Here is a 20,176-nt window from a genome sequence, read left to right as displayed (position 1 = left end):
CGACAACACAGTGGCGCTTGCCCTATCCCGTCTTCTTGCTCAAACATCCCTGTTTCATTTTCATCCCGAGGAAAAGAGGATTGTTCAAAACCACCACTAGCCCAGAAGGTCTGTGAGGCCTGCCTCTGTCACAGGTGTCATTCGCTAGCTCTGTGACCTTCAGTGAGTATCTTAACCTCTCTGTGCTTCAGTTTCCTCACCCGTAAAACAGGGATAATACCATCTGCCCCTCGAGATCACTGTTGAGAAAATAAGACCTTGTCCAGATTTGGCACACTTTAGGTGCCTAATAAATATTGGATTGGATGATTGGATAAATATCTGACTAATGGCTGTTCTTTTGTTGGCAGGAGTGGACAGCCCACAGTCAGTCAATAAATGTTAACTGAGCCCTTACTATGTGCCCAGCCCCGTGCTAAGTATTTTGTATGCACCATCTCCTTGAATCCTCGCATTCTTATAAAAGAGACTTATCCCCATTTTCCAGATGAAGAGGTGGCAGTGCACAGAGCTTAAGCAGAGTGGGCAGGTCACACAGCCCAGAAGAGGAGGCACGCACTGGGATGCTGGGACCTGCAACCACGTGCATGCTCTGCCTCCTTCATTGCCCAGCTGGGCAGAGGGAGGTCCAGAGAGGGCAGGTTACTTGGCCAAGGTCACGCAGGAGACTGCCTGAAGCCTCCAGACCTCCAAGGGTTTCGGTTGCGGACCCCACCTCCTTACACGCTTGGCCTCTCCAATCGCAGCTCAGCGCGCAGGGGCGCGCATACCACCCCCCACCCGCTTTGCTGTCTGTCAGTCAGCTGTCTGTCTAGGTGTTTACGCGGGCGCAGCCGTGCACCCCTCCCCAATCTCTGGCCCTGCGCAGGGAGAGGAAGGCGTTCGCAGAGCAGAGCCCGGCTCGCGCCCCACACCCGCAGCCGACAGACGGCAGCGCCTGCGCCCGCGCATCCCCCAGCCCGCGCGCCGGAGCCACCGGGGCAAAGGCGCGGCGCCGGTCGCGGCACATCTCCTGCTCAGCCGCTTGCTCTCTGCGCTGAAAGGAAGCCAAGGGGGAAGCCCCAGCAACCAGCCCTCCAAGATGAAGAAGCTCCAGGGAGCTCAACTCCGCAAGGTAGGCACGAGGGCAGGCTGGGGAGCATTTGAGGGAGGGGTGCAAAGGCCCTCCTCCAAAGAGGCCCGGGAGGGTCGGGGAGGACCGGGGAGGACATCTGGAGCCAACTGAGAGCTCTGGGGTTGGCCAGGCTGAACTGGATTGCAAGGAGGTGCAGGGTCATGGTCTGTGCCACCCCATACCACCCCACACCTCTCTGGGGGTCGAGGTGTAGTGCGTTGGGGGCTGGGTTCATTGGGTCAGGTCCTGTGAACAGGTGTCTGCAGCCCCAGGAGGCGCAAGGTAGAGGTGGCTGGGGCCAGGCAGCTGCCCCTCTGCAGTCCCCCACCCACTTTCCCCAGGGGCTTATTGGGGGTGGGGGTATAAGAATGCTGAGCACCAGACTTTGGCTGGGCTAGTTTCAGAGTAGGTGGGTGGGGGCCTTGGCCTGGTCCTCATCTGTGCGCTCTACACTGAAGCAGCCTTTGAGAGCCAGCAGGGACAGTCTTTCCTGCTCATGCTCCTGCCTGTGGGCCCCCCACCTCTTTCGTCCCCCACTCCCTTCTTTCTCCTGGCAGCTAAGACCCCAGGCTGCCCTTCTGCAGGGCAAAAGGAGCCAAAGGCAAGAAAGGAGGAATTTGGAGACCCGAGGGATATGGGGGTGGGAGCTGGCATGAGAGAGGCAGCCAGATCTATGTGTTGCTGTGGCCCAGGGCCCAAACCTCAGCCCCTCCCCACCTTGTCTTGTGGGTTGGACTTCCCAGTCAAATCGAGTGTGGTTGGGGAAGTAGAGTATTAGGGCAAGTTTTCTGGCTTTTGGCTTAAAAGTACCACTCCCAGCAAAGGAGTCAGAATTCCAGGGTACTGTTTCTGCAGATGCCACTTACCCTGTGGCTTTTGGCAAGTCCATTCTCTAACCTGGACCATTGCCGGTCCATCCCCAGTCAGACGACCAAAGCAGGCCCCACTGTCCTGGGGTGTGTGGGGGGGGGGGGGGGGGTACAGTGAACTCACGGGGCTCATAGACGTGAGAGAACGGCTCCCAGGGGCTGGTGCCATCGCCCACTCCACTCACCCGACTCTCTCGCCCCACCCCACCGTTCATTCAAGCTCTCTGTGACAAGAGGTTCCTTTTCATTCTTGAATTGAGTGACTTCTCAGGGCCATTTGTGGGTCTCTTGGATCTTGAGTCTTGCCCAGTGTTTTTCCATTCTCCTCTCTCCCCTTTCTTCTCACTCCCCACAAGAGCCCCTGCCCTTCACTGCCAGAGGGCCATACATTACATAAATAGCCATGTTTTGTGAAGCCTTATCTCATGAACCCCCTAAAATTCTGGGGGCTAGGTCTTATTATCTCTACTTTATAAACAAGGAACCCGAGGCACAGAGGGGTGCAGCTTATTGCTTCCCCGAAGGTGGGCCGAGCACCAAAGACCAAAAGGGCAGGGGTGGAGCTGCCTGGCCTCAGGGTCCTCCTCTCCCTTGACCTGAAGGGGAAGGAGGTAGGGAGGCAGGAAATGCCAGGTATCAGCAAAGGAGCAGAGTTGCTCAGAGACGAACACTGGGCTGAGAGCCAGGGTCTGAGTCCTGGTCTTGCTCTGCCCTTAACTTACTGTTTGACCTTGGGCTCATCCCGCCCATTCCCTGAAACTTAGCTTCCTCATCTGCATGATGATGAAGGCCGACTCCAGATCCCTACTGTCTCTCTCATCCTGGAGAAGGTATGAGGGCTTTGGCTCCAGCAGTTCTATCTCTCCCAGCCCCTGGTGTTGCTGGCAACCCACATCTACTGGTCCCTAAAAGAGGGGACACAGGTCTGCCAAACTCAGGTGTGTTCCTGCGTGACCCTGGGTGGGGAGTAGGGGCATCGGGTGGGAGCCTCTCACCCAGGCAGAACTGTGAAGTGACCCATTGAGCTTCCAGCCTTGCCCCATTGATTTGGTTGCTTTCCTCTGTCTCCCGACTAGTTCCATCCTCTCTGTGCCAACGTCCTGGGATTCACGCCATGGTGGGGTTGGGGCTCCAGGTAGGCTTCTGATTGGCTCAGATTTGGAGAACCTGATCCCCTGCCCCTGGAGCAGGAGCAGGCTTCCCTCTGATTGGGGGAGGAGGGGGACAGAGAGCTGGCAGCATCCTGCTCTTAGAACTCTTGTCACCATGGAAACAGAGAGCCTGGACTGCTCTGTGAACATAGGAAGGGCAGCAGCTTCTCAGAAGAGATCAGAGGAACCTCATTACTGGCCCCTCCTGGACAGGATGGGACGGGGGGGGGGGAGGTCACAGGTGACAGGCCTGCCTCACCACCCAATATCGGTGTCAACTGACTTCTACCCTCTCCCTCCTGGAGTTCACCTGAGAGGGAGTGGTTCCAGAGGGCTCATGCTCACCCAGCTGGAGAAGAAGCCGTGGAAGAAAGGACATCAGGGAGCAGGGGTGGGTTTCAGATAGGTCTGGGGGTTGCTGCAACCCTTGCTCCAGCACATCTGAGATCACAGTTTGAGAACTGCCAGGCACACATTCGTTTCAACTCTGGGAGCTCAGTTACTTGAGAAGCAGCTTTTTACGCCCTTCATTCTTGTCACTGTCACCAATAATCATGCCAGGCTGCCCTGTCACCCCTGCCCCTCTGCCCAATAGCCAGCCTTAGGCAGGATCACCCCCATGGTCGTCCGTATCACTGAGAGTCAACCAACGCTGTTACCCCATTTCCGCCACCTGAGCCCATGGCGCCGACCTCGTCACTGCAGACAGACACCTTTGGTCCTGTGACACTTGTATTCTCCTCTCACCATCTTCATCCCAGCAATGTTCATATGACAAATCCCCAGCAAAGCCTTCTCTGTCACCTGATGTGTGTGTGGACACCTACTCGGGCTGGTGCCAGGGAGGGCAGTTTTAGGGGAGAACACAAACCTAGTCAGTAGATATTTCCTGAGTCCTTCTGCTCAAATCTGATCTGATTTTTGACCGCTGCAAGTGTCCCCAGTGAAGTCTCTTTGCTGAATCTCTTCTCATAGACCATCAGAAAACTATTAAAAATTGTCTAGCCCTGCATTTCCCCAAGTATATCTTAGCAGGCCGGCTCCTAGAAACACTTTTCTTAAACAGTATTGGAGAATACTGTCTGGTCCAGTTCCTATTTGGATAGTCATAGTGCATGCTGGTCCGTTAAAGTATCTGACAAGTCCTATAGGAAAGAAATCTTTTTCACTTTGTGCTAACCCAGCCTTTCCCGAACTTCTTTGAATCAAGAATCCCTTGTTCCACTGAACACCTATGAACATCCCAGTGTTTTTTGGAAACACTGATCTCGCCAATCTCCTCAGTGTCCAGATGGAGAACTGAGGCTCCAAAGACTCTTTCCAAAAGTTGTACACTAAATTGGCAAGACCTGGGACTCGAATCGTGGCCTCTTGACTCCCAGTCCAGTGGAATCACTGTTTCCCCACAACCATTTATTAGTGGGAGGCTCAGGGTCCTCTCTCCTTCCTGAAAACCATAGGTGTTAGTTGATAATCAGTCTTCCTTACAATCCCATCCTTCTACCATAGGGTGAGACTTTCAGAAGCAAGCAGGAAAGGTGTGGCTCTCCCTTTTTCCTGACCCCATTCCTGCCTCACTTCTGGGAACTGCTCTCTGAATTTTAGGTAGTCACCCTGGTATCTTTGGGCTCCCTTCAAGGCCCTAAGTCTAGGCAGCTCATGGATATGGTAACTTACATCCCTCAGGACCAAGATGACAAGCAGTTGGAGGAGAGTCTTCATCCACCAGACCCAGCCCGAAGGGAGAGTGCCCAGTGGGGGTTCCCTGCCCTCCCCGTATCACAGGAGGGGCCCTTAGGAACAGCTGGCCTCCATGCATACATCTTTCCTCCAGTGACAGGAAGATTACGACTCTCTGAGACAGATCGGTACTTAAGTAGCTTCTTCCTGCTCGTGGACTGTAGGCCCCCTGGAACACAAATCTACTCCCTCACTCAGAAGAGCCCGAGGTCCCTCCAAGTCCTCCCCTTTCTATGCTAAGGATCCCTAGCTCCTTCCTCTTGTCCTCGTGTAACCACTTTTCCTGAACAACCTCCAGTCTGGCCACCTGCCCTTTGGACACACTCCAAACTGTCTGTGTCTTGCTTAAAATTTGGTGCCAAAATGGAGTATTGAAACTTCAGCACTAGTGATTGAAGACATGGTCTTCAGCATCAGGAAACCCTGGGCTCGAGGCCTAGTTCGCCCACTAGCCAGCCTTCTGAAAACCTTGAGTCTGTCAGGATTCCTCTTTGACCCTCGGTTTTCCCAGTAATTAAAATGGAGATTAGACGAGTACTTAGCTCATAGGGTTGTTCTGAGAATGAGATCAAGTAATGTGAGTAAAATGTTTAGTGCAGTGAGCACTACTAAGTGCTCCATGCATGGTCACTGTTGTTAAGATCATTATCATTATCATCGTCATTGTCATCATCAAAATAGGACCATCTCTTGATTCCACCTCTTGTGTTAGCCAAACTAAGATTGAGGTGCCTTTTTTAGTGCCTGAGCCACCCTGCTGGTATCATGAGTTGGCGGTCACCTCAAACCCCGAGGAGCTCCTGCATATGGGCCCCATTAGCCCAGATGAGAGAAGTCGATCATCTGAACTAGTGTGTTTCCTCTAGCCCCATTTAAATCCATATTCTTGTTTGAGAGTTCCAGTTCTGACCCGGCCTCACCTTTTGTCTCTCTTACTGGCAGCCCATCACCCCGGACCTGCTGATGACCCCCAGTGACCAAGGTGATGTAGACCTGGACGTGGACTTTGCTGCAGACCGGGGCAACTGGACAGGCAAGCTGGACTTCCTGCTGTCCTGCATCGGCTACTGCGTGGGCCTGGGGAACGTCTGGCGTTTCCCCTACCGAGCCTACACCAACGGAGGAGGTATGGGCCTGAGGTTTTGCCTGATGGGTGACCAGGTGATGGGCCAAGGCTCAGGGTAGCCTGAGGTTTGAAGTGGCCTCAGCCACCTTCTTCTACGTGACCTTGGGAGGAATTAATTGAAAGTGATGTGTAGCAACCTGGACCTGGGAGGAGGGAGCTCACCTGCCTTGTCCCTCTCTCTCTCATCCTCAGCATGGATACCTGCACACTTCTCTCCCTGAGCCTTGGTGCTTCCTGAGCCCTGTGTGACGGGCAGAGGAGTGCCTCTGCTTCACGATAAAGAGCTGTATCTGTCTCTCAGTGATCACTGAGCTCTGAATATTCTCCCCATCACCGCCCCCCCACCTCCTCCAGAGCCTTACTCCATCAATCATCCCTGTTTGTGAATCTTTAATCTGTCCTCCTCTTCTGATTCCTTCTAGTCTGACTGCAAACACAGAGTCTCTGCCGTCTTAAACAAACTCTGTCGTGCTTGCTTCTCCATCAAGTAACTGTTCTAAGTCTCATTAACAATAGCTGGGGTTGAACACTCACCATCTGCCAGCCCCAGGCTTGGTGCTCTCCCTGCCTGTCTCATTTAAGCCTGACGACAGCCCTCCTGAGTGGGCACTGTTGTCATAAGGCAGCTGGGGCTTGGAGAGGCCAGGTTCCTAGCCCAAGGTAACACGGTGGCCAGCCCAGCATTCCACCCCAGGATCATCTTCTGCCGATGCAGCCCTTCGTATCTCCTCCCGTCTCTACGAACTCATTAAAGAAGCACGTATTGGCAGGACGACGGAAATCCAAGTGAAACTAGATGAAGCAAGGGCCAGATGAATTGAAACAACTGGGGAGTGTGGGACCGGAGCTGGCCTCTGAAACTCCGGGAACTTCTTAATACCCATGGTTCTCTCTCGTCCCTGCCTCCACCCCCAGTTCTTTTTTTTTTGTCCATGTGCTGACCTCATTTTTTCCTGAGACAGGCTTCCTCCTTGCATCTGGGGTTAGGGGTGGCCAGAGACAACTCTGGAATGACTTCATCCTCAGATCTGCTCTCTCTGAATGAATCCGTATAGAAATCAGGAAGGGTTTCTAACTAGCTTGGCTCAGGATATGTGCCCATGAGGGGGCGGGCAGGGGTTGGCTGATATGACCTACAGCCCCTTCAGAGCCATGTGGTGGTGGACAGTTCTTTAAAGGAGCTGGCTGCCAATATGAAAAGAAAAGGGGGAGAAATGCTGGGCACACCAGACCACAGGTGACAGCCACAAGCATCTGAGGTGGTGTGGCAGGGAGGGGACAGGCAGGTAGATTGGAGGGTTCTACGCTGAGGAGTTTGGACTTTCTTCAGCAGGGAATTCACTCATTCACTCACTCATTTATTCATTCGTTCGCTCAGGCTGCTCTGAGCCCAGCCCTGGTCTGGGCACTGGGGCTACAGAGGTGAGTGAATCCCCACCTGCCCCTTGGCCCTCAGTGACTGATGGTATAAAAGGCAGTCTTGACCCACCGTGAAGTGCCCCTTCAGACTGCAGGAGGTGTCTGCTGGCCAGGGGAGGGGCGGGGCTGGGCTTTAGGGGCAGCTGACCCACCTGAGACTGTACTCACCCTCCCTCTCCCTCTCAGGTGCCTTCCTCGTGCCCTATTTCCTCATGCTGGCCATCTGCGGCATCCCCCTCTTCTTCCTTGAGCTCTCTCTGGGCCAGTTCTCCAGCCTAGGACCCCTGGCCGTCTGGAAAATCAGCCCCCTCTTCAAAGGTGAGGCCCCGGTGGTCCGGGGATGGTTGTCTCCTACCCTGCAACCTCCAGGCAGAGAGGAAAGTGAAGCCCAGAAAGGGATGGCTACCCAGAGGCCACACAGCCTGGCCCACAGGAGGGCGTGGCCTAAGGGCAGCCCCTGTCCCCCACGCCAGGTGCCGGCGCGGCCATGCTGCTCATCGTGGGCCTGGTGGCCATCTACTACAACATGATCATCGCCTACGTCCTCTTCTACCTCTTCGCCTCCCTCACCAGCGACCTGCCCTGGGAGCACTGTGGCAACTGGTGGAACACGGACCTCTGCCTTGAGCACAGAGGCTCCAAGAACGGCAATGGGGCCCTGCCCCTCAACCTCACCAGCACCGTCAGCCCCAGCGAGGAGTACTGGAGGTAAGGCGGCCTGGGCAGTGGCTGTCCAGGGGGGGGCCATGGCACTGGAGGGGCAGAGGACAGGAAGGAGCCCATGACCCTAAGGGACCCAGAAGGCACCTTGAAGGTGCTGGGATTGCGTAGACTCTGGGTTCTAATCCCAGCTCTTTACCTGTTTAGCTGTGTGACCTTGAACAATTTATTTGGCTTCTGATGCTTTATGTACAAAGTGGGTATGATAACAGTATTTCAGAGGGGTGGCATGAGGATTAAAGGAAAGAAGACATATAAACTGCGCTATCCAGCCTGGTGGATAGTACGTGCTCAATAAATACTAGCTGATAATCATAATGATGATGATGCTGATAACAATCAGGAAAATTTTAGAGCCTCAATTTCCTCCTTTGTAAAAAGAAACGATAATAGTCCTTACTTCATAGGATGTTATTCATTCATTCATTCATTCATTTATTCTTTGAATTAATATTTGTTGAGCACCGACTGTATCAGTAGGTAAAGCACTTAGCGTAGGGCAGGACTGTACATATAGTAAGGACCGTCTCTGGTTAGTCTAATAGGAGAGGTAAGACTATAGTAGAGTAAGGGGTGGTTGTGAGAATTACATAAGGTAATGCAGGTAAAAACCCTTGTCACAGGGGCAGGCACACTGCAAGCCCCACGAGTGTTGAGTTTTAGGGTGCCTTCATCAGCCTGTCCCAAAGCCCCGCTTTATAGCTGAGAAGACAAGGCCCAGAGGCTTGTTCAGTGGTTGGTGGGAGAGGCAGTACTGGACCCAAGTACTCCCGATTCCTGATCCTGACCTGGAACATTCCAGAGTAGGCTGGTCCTTAAGTAGGGGACATTGGCTAACCAGAGGACGCAGATCAGATACCCCCAACTCTTCACCTGCGAAGGGCTCCCCTTAGAAATTTTCCTCCAAATGGGCCCTGTGTCTTGAAATATTTTGGTCTCCAACCTGCATTTACTACACAGTTCATTCATTTGTTCATTTAAAATCCATCCAAAGTGTGTGCGCCTGCAGAGGAGTATGTCTGACCAGTGGGAAGGGATGAGTTTGGGTCTTCAGCTTAAAGCCAAAGAACATGACATGGGATTCGGCAGCTGCCGGGGGTCTCCATGGAAACACCACGGTCTACTGCTTTAGTTGGGGAGCAGGCAGGAAGCAGATGGTACTCTCACAAGTATTCACTGAAGTGAGTTTAGTGGAGGGACTTTACAGAGGTGAGGGGATCCACACGGAGAGGTGAGGCACCAGGAACTAGCAAGAGATTCGGCCGTAACACCCCTGAGCCAAGGAGGCAAGCGGAGGGACTGGTGGTACTGGAACCAGGGAGATCTGGAGCCTCAGAGGAAAGGCTGCCCAATGAGAGCTGCGCCGTGGAAGAAGGCAGTCACAGCCAGGCCTTCTGATGGTGTGCGTGCAGTCTCCTGCTCTCACATCCAACTAGCCAAACCCAACTGGAAACTGAGGAGGAAGGCAGCCTAGGTGACGGGTCTGTAGAGGTGCAGAGCTGGGGGATGGAGAGGAATCAAATGGAGACTAGCCAGGATCGCCTCGCAGGCTGGCCATGGTGTTCTTCCATGTCAATGGGGCATGGCAGCATGACCAGAGTATACTCAGACCTTTGTCTGTCACAGCCGCTACGTCCTCCACATCCAAGGCAGCCGGGGCATTGGCAGTCCCGGGGAGATCCGCTGGAACCTCTGCCTCTGCTTGCTGCTCGCCTGGGTCATCGTGTTCCTCTGTATCCTCAAAGGCGTGAAGTCCTCGGGCAAGGTGAGGCAGGGTGTGGACTGAGCTTGAGAGGATGAATAGACTTCAACTGGGAGGAGGGGAAGGGAGAGGACGTGGAGTTGGCAGGGCAGGGGTGACTGAAGAAAGATGAGGAGGTATGGATGGACAGTGGCTAGGTTAGTTTACTAGCCTAGAAACTTGCCAAGGGCAGACCTCTTATTCAAGTCAGGATCCTTACTCAGTGCTTGGCACTTTTTGAAGATGCTCAGCAAGTGTTTCTTGAATGCTTGAAGGGTGGCTGTATGAGTCAGGACTCTTGGACATGCAAGTGACCAGAATCTAATTGTCATACTCAATTCGAAAGTCGAGAGGGTGTGCTTCAGGCATGGCTGGTTCTAGGGGTTCAATTAATGTTAGCAAGAGTGTTATTCTCAAAGTCTCTCAGTGATGCTTCCCTCCAGATTGGCTTCCTTCTCAGGCTTCATTCTTCATGCAGTTGCCTCAGCGCCTCTAGACTACACCTTACGTGCTTAGTGAAGGGTTCTCACTTTCCCCAGTCTGCAGAATCCTAGAATTGAGTATCGCTGGGTAAGCTAGGTTGTGTACTCATCTCTGAACCAGTCACTGTGGCCAGGAGGATAGAGTGCTCTGCTTGGTTAGGCCTGGGTCACATACCCATGCCTGGAGCTGGGAATGGAATCAGCCCCAGCCAGTCAAGGTCAAAGGACTGGAATCTGAAGAAAGTCAATGAGACGCTGGGCAGACAAAGCCACAGGCATCTCCCTTAGGTTACGAAGGGTGGGAAGGGCATAAAGTTGTTTTTGGAAGGACTCGGAAACCTAAATGGTTCACTCAATCATTTATATATTAGAACTTGTCCCTCTGCAAAGTGCTCAGAAGTGCTGGCCACCTGGAACTGAATCATTAAAAGAAAGACTAGAAATCCAGGGTAGGAGTCATTTAGAAAGAGACGAGAGACAATCATGGTACAAGCCAGGGCAGTGAAGAGCCTGAGACGGGATGCTGAGGGGCTGGCTGGAGGTTTGGGAATGGACAGAGACAGGGCGGAAGGATATCTGAGAATGTCCAGTGTCTGACGATCGTGATGGCTGAGGACCACGTGGGGCGGGTTTGCCGAAGGAAGGGGCTGGTGGCCTGGCCCAGGCCGCAGCGGAGATGGAGAGAGCACATGGATGTGGGGCGGCCTCGGGAAGCAGCGGCGGGACTTTGCCGGTGGGGTCGGTATGTGGAGGAGGGAAGGAAAGAGAAGCGTCGCGGGTGGTGGCTGAATCTGACTTGGGCTACCCGAAAGTTGTGGAGGCAAAGTAGTGAGGTGGGCGTTTCTGGAAGAAGTAAAGGGTGAAGAAAGTTACTGCCGCCCTCTGCCCCCGCCTATCGTCTCTCAGGTGGTGTATTTCACAGCCACGTTCCCCTACCTCATCCTGCTCATGCTGCTGGTCCGAGGAGTCACCCTCCCAGGAGCCTGGAAGGGCATCCAGTTCTATCTCACCCCCCAGTTCCACCACCTGTTGTCTTCCAAGGTGAGGCCTTTGGGCCTGGGGGCTGGGGGGAGAGGTTGAGCCTGAGCTGGGAAGTAGAAAGAAGGTTCCCTGGGCAAAGAGGAGGCAGCGGGTAGGGATCTGTCTCCCCACGTGGTGACCCCCCAGTACCAGCCACTGTGCTTGGCACGGTCTTTTTCATTTATTATTCTTGATAATCCTATGAAGTAGACATTATTCTCCCATATTACAGATGAAAAAACTGAGGTCCCAAAGAGTTAGTGGTCAACTTAAGGTCACGTGGCTAGAGAGTGGCAGAACTGGGATTCTAAACCAGATCTGCCTGACTTTAAACCCCAAGGAGGGCTTCAGTAATAATAAGAGTGATAATGGTACCGATAGGTAATATTTCTTATTTGCTAATCGACGACGATGGCTGACCCTGCTCTAGCAATTTGCATATACGTAGTTATTGATCCTCACCACCACCCTCTTCCCATCCCCTCATTACAAACGAGGGACCCGAGGCCCGGAGTGGTGACGTGGCTCGCCCAGGCTGTATAGCTAGAAAGTGGTAGAGCTGGGATCCAAATTCGGGTCCCTTCAACTCCAGGGAGGAAGTATAGGGTTGTTACCTGGGCTCATTGTCCATATGAATTTACTAAAAAATTTACACAAGGCACTATTTCCTTCAGAACTAGACCAGGTTTAGAGACTACCTTCTAGATCTTGGATGGGGAAACTGAGGCCCAGAGAGGGGAAGGGATTTGCTGAGGTCCCACAGTGTAAATGTTGGAGCTGGGTTTGCTCCAGGCCCACGTCACTTGTCAGCCAGGCCCTCTCCCCATGCCATGCCTGGACCTGTTGACTGGCTCTTACACCACCTCTGTCCTCCTCTTTCCTTGGCCCTCGAAAACCATGGTGTGCCAGCCCCTTCTCTCTGCCTCTCCTCTGCATCCTTCCTGCCACAGGTGTGGATCGAAGCTGCCCTTCAGATCTTCTACTCCCTGGGTGTGGGCTTCGGGGGTCTCCTCACCTTTGCCTCCTACAACACATTTCACCAGAACATCTATCGGTCAGTGCAGCCTCCTGGACCCGGGGGGCTTGAGCGGAGAGGAGAAGGGCTGGCCAGGGAGGGCCTCATGGGGTGAGGCCGGGCCGGCTCACCTGGCCTGCACCTGGACTTCTCCCGGCAGAGACACCTTCATCGTCACTCTGGGCAACGCCATCACCAGCATCCTGGCAGGCTTCGCCATCTTCTCTGTTCTGGGCTACATGTCTCAGGAGCTGGGCGTGCCTGTGGACCAAGTAGCCAAAGCGGGTAGGCAGGCCGCTGGGCCCCGGTGGGTGAGGGTATGTGTCGGCACAGCTGGGCCTGGGCAAGAGAGCCTCTTTGTGGACCGGCAAAGTTGTGAATGGGATGTTGAGTGTGTGTGCATGCATGAACGTGACTTAGCTGGTCTCTGGGCATCTGAGTGTGTGTTAACCTGTGCCTGGAGAGAAATGAATTTCTGTATAAGTTTTTCTTAGGTTTTGTCACATCTTAGTAACTCGCCTTACTTGTCTGAATGAGTCCTATCCTGAGCCGAGATACTGTGAACGAGTGAGGGTGTGAGTGATCTTGTGAATCAGCGTCTTGTGCCAATGGATGTTTCATTATGTGTGTTAGTTGGATTGTTTGTGCAAGTGGTTATGTACACAAATGTATTCAAACGAGGTGTTATATTTGGGCCTTATGTTTATTCATGTACTTATTATTACTTCGTTTATTTTATCAACACACGTTTATTTAACACTGACAATGTGCTGGCACGTGTCCTCGGAGTAAGAACCAGAAGCATTCAGTCAGTGTACATCTCTGGGTTGGTCTGAGTGGGTGTAAGTGGCCGTGTGTGTTTGAATATGCTTGCGGGGGCCAGCCATGTGCCCCAGGCTGCTGACCCCCTGTGCCCTTGGCCCAGGCCCAGGCCTGGCCTTTGTCGTCTACCCTCAGGCCATGACCATGCTGCCTCTGTCACCCTTCTGGTCCTTCCTCTTCTTCTTCATGCTGCTGACTCTGGGCTTGGACAGCCAGGTGAGCCTCGTCCGTGCCAGTGGGCATCTCATGGTGTGTGTGATATGTTTGTGTGATGTGTGTGTGTGTGAGATACATAACTGTGTACCTGTGTGTGTCTACGTGTGCTATGTCTGAGTGCGATATGTACATTTCTGTGTGTTTGTCTGTGTGAGTCTGTGTGAGTCTGTGTGTGTGTGTGTGTGTGTCTGTGTGAGTCTGTGTGTGTGAGTGTGTGTGTGATGGGGCAGAACTCTGACTCTCCCCCCCCCCCCTAGTTTGCCTTTCTGGAGACCATTGTGACAGCTGTGACCGACGAGTTCCCATACTACCTGCGACCCAAGAAGGCCGTGTTCTCCGGGCTCATCTGCGTGGCCATGTACCTGATGGGGTTGGTCCTCACCACTGACGTGAGTGGCTTTGCAGGGCAGGTGACCAGCGGGCAAGGCTGGGGAGACACCTGTGGCAGTGTCTGCACACTCCCCAAGCCACCTCTTCCTCTTTGGGAGGAACCTAGCCCACCCGAGACCCTCTCTCCCAAGGGGAAGCTTGGCCTGTGATCCAAAACTTGCTTGCTTCTTCTGCACTTGATGAGTGAGCTCAGGACAAGTGGCTTCACCTCCCTGAGCCTGTTTTCTCATCGATAAAATAGGATCTTTATCTACAGTTGTTTTGAGACTCAAATAAGATGATGTGTATAAAGGGCTTGGCAGACAGACAGTGGTACTGTCGTCGGCTTGCTCTCCCTGCTGGCCTGGTTGCTTCCTGCCTGGAGAAGGAGCTGCAGCAGGGAGCCAGGCCTTGGCGACGACACGCCAGAGCTGTGATTTGTTTTCCAGGGGGGCATGTACTGGCTGGTCCTTCTAGATGACTACAGCGCCAGCTTCGGGCTAATGGTGGTGGTGATAACCACATGCCTTGCTGTCACCCGGGTATATGGTGAGAGGGGCCAAGGGAGGTGGAGTTGAGGCTCCCCACAGTGGGAGATGGGAGTCTACCCTGGAGCCCCCCCTACAACTGAGTCCCTAGTCCTAAGGGCCAGGGTTTCCAGTTGGGGCCATCGGGGTTAAGGAGGGGCTGTTGGCACTTGTTGGGTCTGCGGGTGGCGCCATCCCCCTCCCCTCCCCTGCGCAGGCATCCAGAGGTTCTGCCGGGATATCCACATGATGCTGGGCTTCAAGCCGGGCCTCTACTTCAGGGCCTGCTGGCTGTTCCTGTCCCCGGCCACGCTCCTGGTAACCGGGGTGGGAGGGAAGGTTGCTGGCTGGGGGCCCAGGTCTGAGAGCAGGGCTCCCCTGGGCATTCATTCTGGCAGAGCTGCCCTGGCCCAGAGTGGACCTCTGTCGGGGCTGAGGGGCGGGGCGGCCACCTGGATCCTGGTCTACTCCCCCTCCCCTTGATGCTTCCAGCTTTTGTAGCTGTGTTTGGCCTAGTCCTGAGTTTGGTTTGGCAACATGAATGGGGCTTTCTCAGGCCTCTGGGCCTTAGCGCCGGGGCCTTGAGGCTTTTCCTTTCTCAGCCTTGGGGTTGGAGCAGGGCAGGGATAGGCCATCTCGAGAATTAGGGTGCTTCAGAGCTGGGCTGTCTGAGGCCTGGGCATTGGGAGAGCTTAAAGCAGTACTAACTCAGGTTTGCCAAAGTTCCAAAGCAAGGACGGGCTCAGCTCAGGTACCACTTAGGATGAGGCTGTCTCAGGTGTCTCTGGGCTAGGCTATCTCAGGCCTTAAGGAAGCTCGGACCTGGGCTATCCCAAGCCCTGGGCCAACCCAGGCCCACTGTGATGCTGGGAGCCCCTTACCTGCAGGCCCTGCTGGTGTATAGCATCGTCAAGTACCAGCCCTCAGAGTACGGCAGCTACCGCTTCCCAGCCTGGGCGGAGCTGCTGGGCATCCTGATGGGCCTGCTGTCCTGCCTCCTGATCCCCGCCGGCATGCTGGTGGCTGTGCTTCGAGAAGAGGGCTCGCTCTGGGAGGTGAGTTGGCTGCGCCTCTGCCTACCCTCAGCCTTCCTGACCTGAGGTCCAGCTCTGGGCCCACCTGCTAGAAAAGAAAGCCCCCCCACGCCAACACTTTATCCAGGGCCTTTCAAGCTTCTTTTAACCTAAAGAGCAGTTTTCCTGACCAATAGCCCGAGTCATGAATCATTTCAGACCTGCTTGGGCTGTGGCAGCTTCGGAGGGCTAGAGTCTGGCCCTGTGGCCCCTCACACCGCACGGGGCATCTGGAGGGGCTCAATCCAAAGACCACCAATATCAACCAATTCCTGTTTGTACTGGGGAGAGAACAGGGACTTGCCCAAGGTCCCACAGTGAGTCAGGCAGGAGTCAGGACTTGAACTCTGTTTTCCAGCCCAGAGATTCCCTGTGGAACTCAGGGTCAGAAGGCAACAGTGACCTACCCCAGAGGGTGGGCTGTCACCTTTCTGTGCCCAGAAGCCCTGCTGTGGTCCATGGGTGACCTGGAAATGGATGATGGTGGGAGCCCGGCCCATGGTCAGGTCTTTGCGGAGAAACCCAAAAAGCAGAGAGCACAAGCTCTTTGGCACAGGGATCTGCAAGCCTCGCAAGAAGGGAGCGGGGACCCTTTGTGGGTCGTGGACATGCTGTGACTCCGTGTAATCCTGCTCTTCCCTGAGTCTCAGGGAGCCTTCTGTACCCTGAGTCCTCCACTCCCGAGGCTGTGGGTGTGGACTCCTCTGGTGGTAAGGGGCTGTCATAGTGAGCAGGGCTGAGTGAGCCAGCTGGGCCCCAGAAAGACCCTGGGGACCCCACCCCACACCCCATCAGCGGTGTGCTGGAGCCGGCTAGTGCTGCCTTGTGAGAGCTTGTCGTTAAATATTCAGCAGTGTTGTGACCCAGTTGATAAACTATCGATTGCTCGAGTTTGGCATTGGTGGGAATATTTACACCACTGAAACTGGCTACAAATCAAGGCTCCGCCCCCTTCCACCGCTCACTCCTGGCCCCACTCCCCCCAGCTGTCCCTCGCTCCGCCTTCATGTCTCCACCTGGAGAAGGGCTCAGAGTTCTTCCCTGGCAGACGCGTGTTGTGGCCACGCCGGCCAGACCGTAGGGGGTCCTAGAGTCCAGCTGCTGGTCTGCTTCCCACTGCTGTGTGACTGGGGGCAAAACCCTTGCCTTCTCTGAACCTCAAGAACCCCGCTTCTACAGGAAACTCGGCTCCTGCTTGTGAGCCAGGATGTCTGCGAAGGAAGGAGGAGGGGTGTGGAGGGCTCCGGCGTCCTGGAACCTTATGCTTCCCAAGCCTTGCTCTGCCTCCTGCCCCAGCTGCCCCAGCCAGGCGGGGTGGGGGCGAGGGCAGGGGCATGTTGTTGTAGGGGAGTAGGGAGCTCTGCAGAGGAGTCAGGAGTCACTGCCCAGCTGCAGAGTGCTGACTTCAGAGGCCAGGGCTTCCTGCGCCCACAGGGACCTGCCCACATTGACAAGGTGACCAGTACAGAAATCTAAGGGGAGAGCATTCCAGGTAGAAGGACAGTTAGTGCCAAGGCCCTGAGGCAGGAGGGGCTGGCGTGTGTGAGGACAACGGGGAGGTCGGCACGACCGGATCAGAGTGGGTGGATAGAGAGCGGCAGGAGCTGAGGTCAGGGAGCTAGACAGGGGCCGGGACGTGGCGGCCACGGCAAGCACTTTGGATTTCATTCCAAGTGAGATGACAAGTCACTGGCAGGTTTCTGAGCAGTGGGGTGACGTACTCTTAGTAGATTTTGACAAGTCCACCGTGCTTTGGGTCATGCTAAGCCCTGGGGGGCCATGCTAAGCCCTGGGCTAGCGGCGTTGCTCACGCACTCTCCCTCCGATCTGCACCCCGTGGGCTCCACTTAATGTTGGTTATCTTTCCGCCTCAAAGGACCTGGGGCCCTTCTCCCTGGCAGGGCAGAGGGCTTTGGGAATGTGGTTGGAGGAAGAAGGAGCCCTAGAATGTCCAGGCTTAGTCATCATCTTAGTCAGCTCCCTCCTTCCATGGAAACGGCCTCAGAGAGGGAAAGGTCAGACACCGGAGTCAGAACCAGGCCGACTGTCAGACCCTCGGAAGGTCAGGGGCAATCCCCGCCTTAGTTCTCCCAGTCCCTAGCTGTTTCCCAAAGCTGCCAGCTCCTTAGGACACAGCATTTAAGGAAAGGGGCCCGAGTGGGGTCCTGAATTAACTGCCATGTCATCATAACCACAGCCACCGCAGCCTAAACTGTTGCCAGCACCCTGCGTAATAATCCTATGAGAGCATCACGAGTCCTGAGTTACAGATGACAAAGCAGAGCTCAAATTCTGTGCTCAAAGGCCTGTGCATGGCAGAGCGGGAGTCTCATCCAGGCACGTGACTCACTCCCCTGGGGAAGTAACAGTGCCCGCCAGTCCCCAGGGTGTTGCAAGGACTGACCTAGGTGATGTGGGAAAGTCTTTGCGGGTGCCCAGCCCCAGGGAGCATTCCGTGAGCGCGGGCTCTTCTCACTGTCTTTGCTCTGCCACAGAGGCTCCAGCAGGCCAGCCGGCCAGCCATGGACTGGGGCCCGTCGTTGGAGGAGAACCGGACGGGCGTGTATGTGGCCACACTGGCCGGGAGCCAGTCGCCCAAGCCCCTGATGGTGCACATGCGCAAGTACGGAGGCCTCACCAGCTTTGAGAACACGGCCGTTGAGGTGGACCGAGAGATGGCAGAGGAGGAGGAGTCTGTGATGTGAGGCAGGAGGCGGCTGGACAGGAGGCCCTGCCCCAGGGCAAAGGCAGTCACACCCTCTGGGGCTCCGGGAGGGCTGAGGCTGTGGGAGGTTGCTGGTACCCAATGCGAGGCCCTCTTTGTGGCCTCTGCCTCTCCTGAAACCTTTATCTACCCCCTACACACACACAGACACTCACACCAAACTGAGAATGATGCAGCTCAGCCCTCGCTTGGCAAATGGATAAACTGAGGCCAGGGAGGAAGACTTGCCAGAGGTCTGGTGGCAGAGGGGACTCAACCCCAGGCTTCCTGACCAGCCAGCTCACTTCGTCATGCGGCAGCTGGCACCACCCTCTCATCTCTGTTCAAGGCCCAGACCCCTCCTTTTTCTCGGAGAGCCTGTCCCACACCCTTCAATGCAGCCAGAATTGCCCGCTGGGCTCACAAGCCCCAGGCATGGAGGGTTAGCAAGTCAGGCTGGGGAAAGATCCCTGTGGGCTCATGTGCACAGGCCAGGTGTCCTGAAGGAAGCAGGACCTGAGGGCCTTGGAGGATGAGCACGTTTGGAGAGAGGGTAGGGGGAAGAGGGCAGGAGTGGGGGACGATCTCTGGGAGAGGGGCTGACACAGCCAAGGTGTGGAGGACAGAATGCAGCCCCCTCCTTTTCCCCTGGGGCTGAGAGGAGGTGCACTGCCTGGGGCAAAGTTCAAAGGCATAGGAGCAGGCATTCCCAGGTGAGGACAGGGTTCAGGTGGGAATGAAGAATGACGGGGAGGCGGAGCCAGGGCTGTGAGATGGGCAAGGGATTTGCACAATCAGATTGTGCTTTAGATAGAATGCAGGTTCTCGGTCAGTGTGCAAAGTGGAGACAAGGTGGGGGGCAGGCAAGAGGGGCTGGCGGCCTGAGCTGGGGGGACGGGTGGGGATGAGGGCAGAGGGGGGACTCTGCACTTCCAAGAACACATCGCCCCCCCACTTCGTGTAAGGAGCTCTGGCCATGATTAGGACAAGCTGACTTGCAGAAGCTCAGAGATGGAAGTGAGGGGCCAGTCAGGACCCAGCGCCCTTTCTTCCCTTCTCCCTTGTCCTGGTGGCCCTCACTGTGCCCTCCAGCTCCAGGCACTGCTGGGAAATTGGCCTTGGCTGTGGTCAACCAGGGCAACTAGGAATCTCGGAGGTGGTCCACACATATGGCTGTCTGGTCTTCATGCTGCCCGCTCAGCTCCGGGATGAGGGGCTCTGCGCCTGAATGTGAGGGTGGGGGCAGAGAGCGGAGGGCAGCCGCGGGCCTGTGACCAGAAGCCTTGTTACCGTCAACCCGCAGGCCCAGGAGGGGCTGCACTGGGGTCCTTTCTTCCCTGAGAGAGCAGGGTGGGGTGCGAAAATGTCCGAGCGGGTCTCCTTCACGTGGCGTTCTCCCGCAGGGCAGGGCGCCCCCGGGCAGCTGTGCCGGGCTCTGCACCCCATCTCTCTCCTGGCGTCTCACCCACCCATCTGTGTGTTCTGTTGGTTTACTGTTAATAAACCGCAGTGAAGTCATCCTCCTTCCCCTGTCTCCTTACTGCTGAGACTCGCCAGGCGGGTAGCCCAGGGCTTTCCAGCTCCCATTGGACAGATGAGGAAACAGCCCCAGCTGCCTCCCGTCGGATCCCCTGGTTTCTGACACTTGCTCTGCAGTTTCTCTCTGGCAGTGGTGGGTAGTGGGGCTGAGGACGGATGACGAAGAGGGTAAGGAAGGAAGGCCCTCAAAGACTTCTTAGCTTCCCATTATACCTATGGACACACCGAGGCCCAGTGAGGGGAAGGTTACCCAGCCAAGGCAGGCAGAGCTGGGGACGAACCCCAGGCCCCAAGCATTCCCCGTCCCCTCTCCAGCTGTTCCCCACCCTTCCCTGCAGGTGAGGATAGGGTTGGAAGGAGTCAAGAGTTTCCCAGGCTGGAAGACTTTCCTGGTTTTCCCCGCCCCATCCTAGTGGGATCTTGTCATATAAAAGAGCCCAGAGCCTTTGAAATGCAAGACCCAGGTGTTTGCAAAAGGCTTTGATTGGGGGTGAAAAGGAAGGGCACGCATGCCCGCACATTTCAGATA

General features: G+C 55.3%; 1 protein-coding gene across 1 annotated transcript; it reads left to right on the top strand.

The window, feature by feature from the left end:
* Nucleotides 1–695: 695 nt before the first annotated feature.
* Nucleotides 696–19,894, top strand: SLC6A7 (solute carrier family 6 member 7). The gene is made up of 14 exons (XM_016118770.2): nucleotides 696–1,114; nucleotides 5,817–6,000; nucleotides 7,606–7,737; nucleotides 7,893–8,127; nucleotides 9,766–9,904; nucleotides 11,269–11,403; nucleotides 12,333–12,436; nucleotides 12,558–12,682; nucleotides 13,323–13,435; nucleotides 13,693–13,824; nucleotides 14,254–14,353; nucleotides 14,549–14,649; nucleotides 15,219–15,386; nucleotides 17,900–19,894. The coding sequence occupies exons 1-14, from the start codon at nucleotides 1,082–1,084 to the stop codon at nucleotides 18,107–18,109; spliced, it is 1,911 nt and encodes a 636-aa protein (XP_015974256.2). The 5' UTR covers nucleotides 696–1,081; the 3' UTR covers nucleotides 18,110–19,894.
* Nucleotides 19,895–20,176: the final 282 nt, after the last annotated feature.

The sequence above is a fragment of the Rousettus aegyptiacus genome, unplaced genomic scaffold, assembly GCF_014176215.1.
Source record: "Rousettus aegyptiacus isolate mRouAeg1 unplaced genomic scaffold, mRouAeg1.p scaffold_m13_p_7, whole genome shotgun sequence".
NCBI lineage: Eukaryota > Metazoa > Chordata > Mammalia > Chiroptera > Pteropodidae > Rousettus > Rousettus aegyptiacus.
This window is presented reverse-complemented; position numbering and strand designations above follow the sequence as displayed.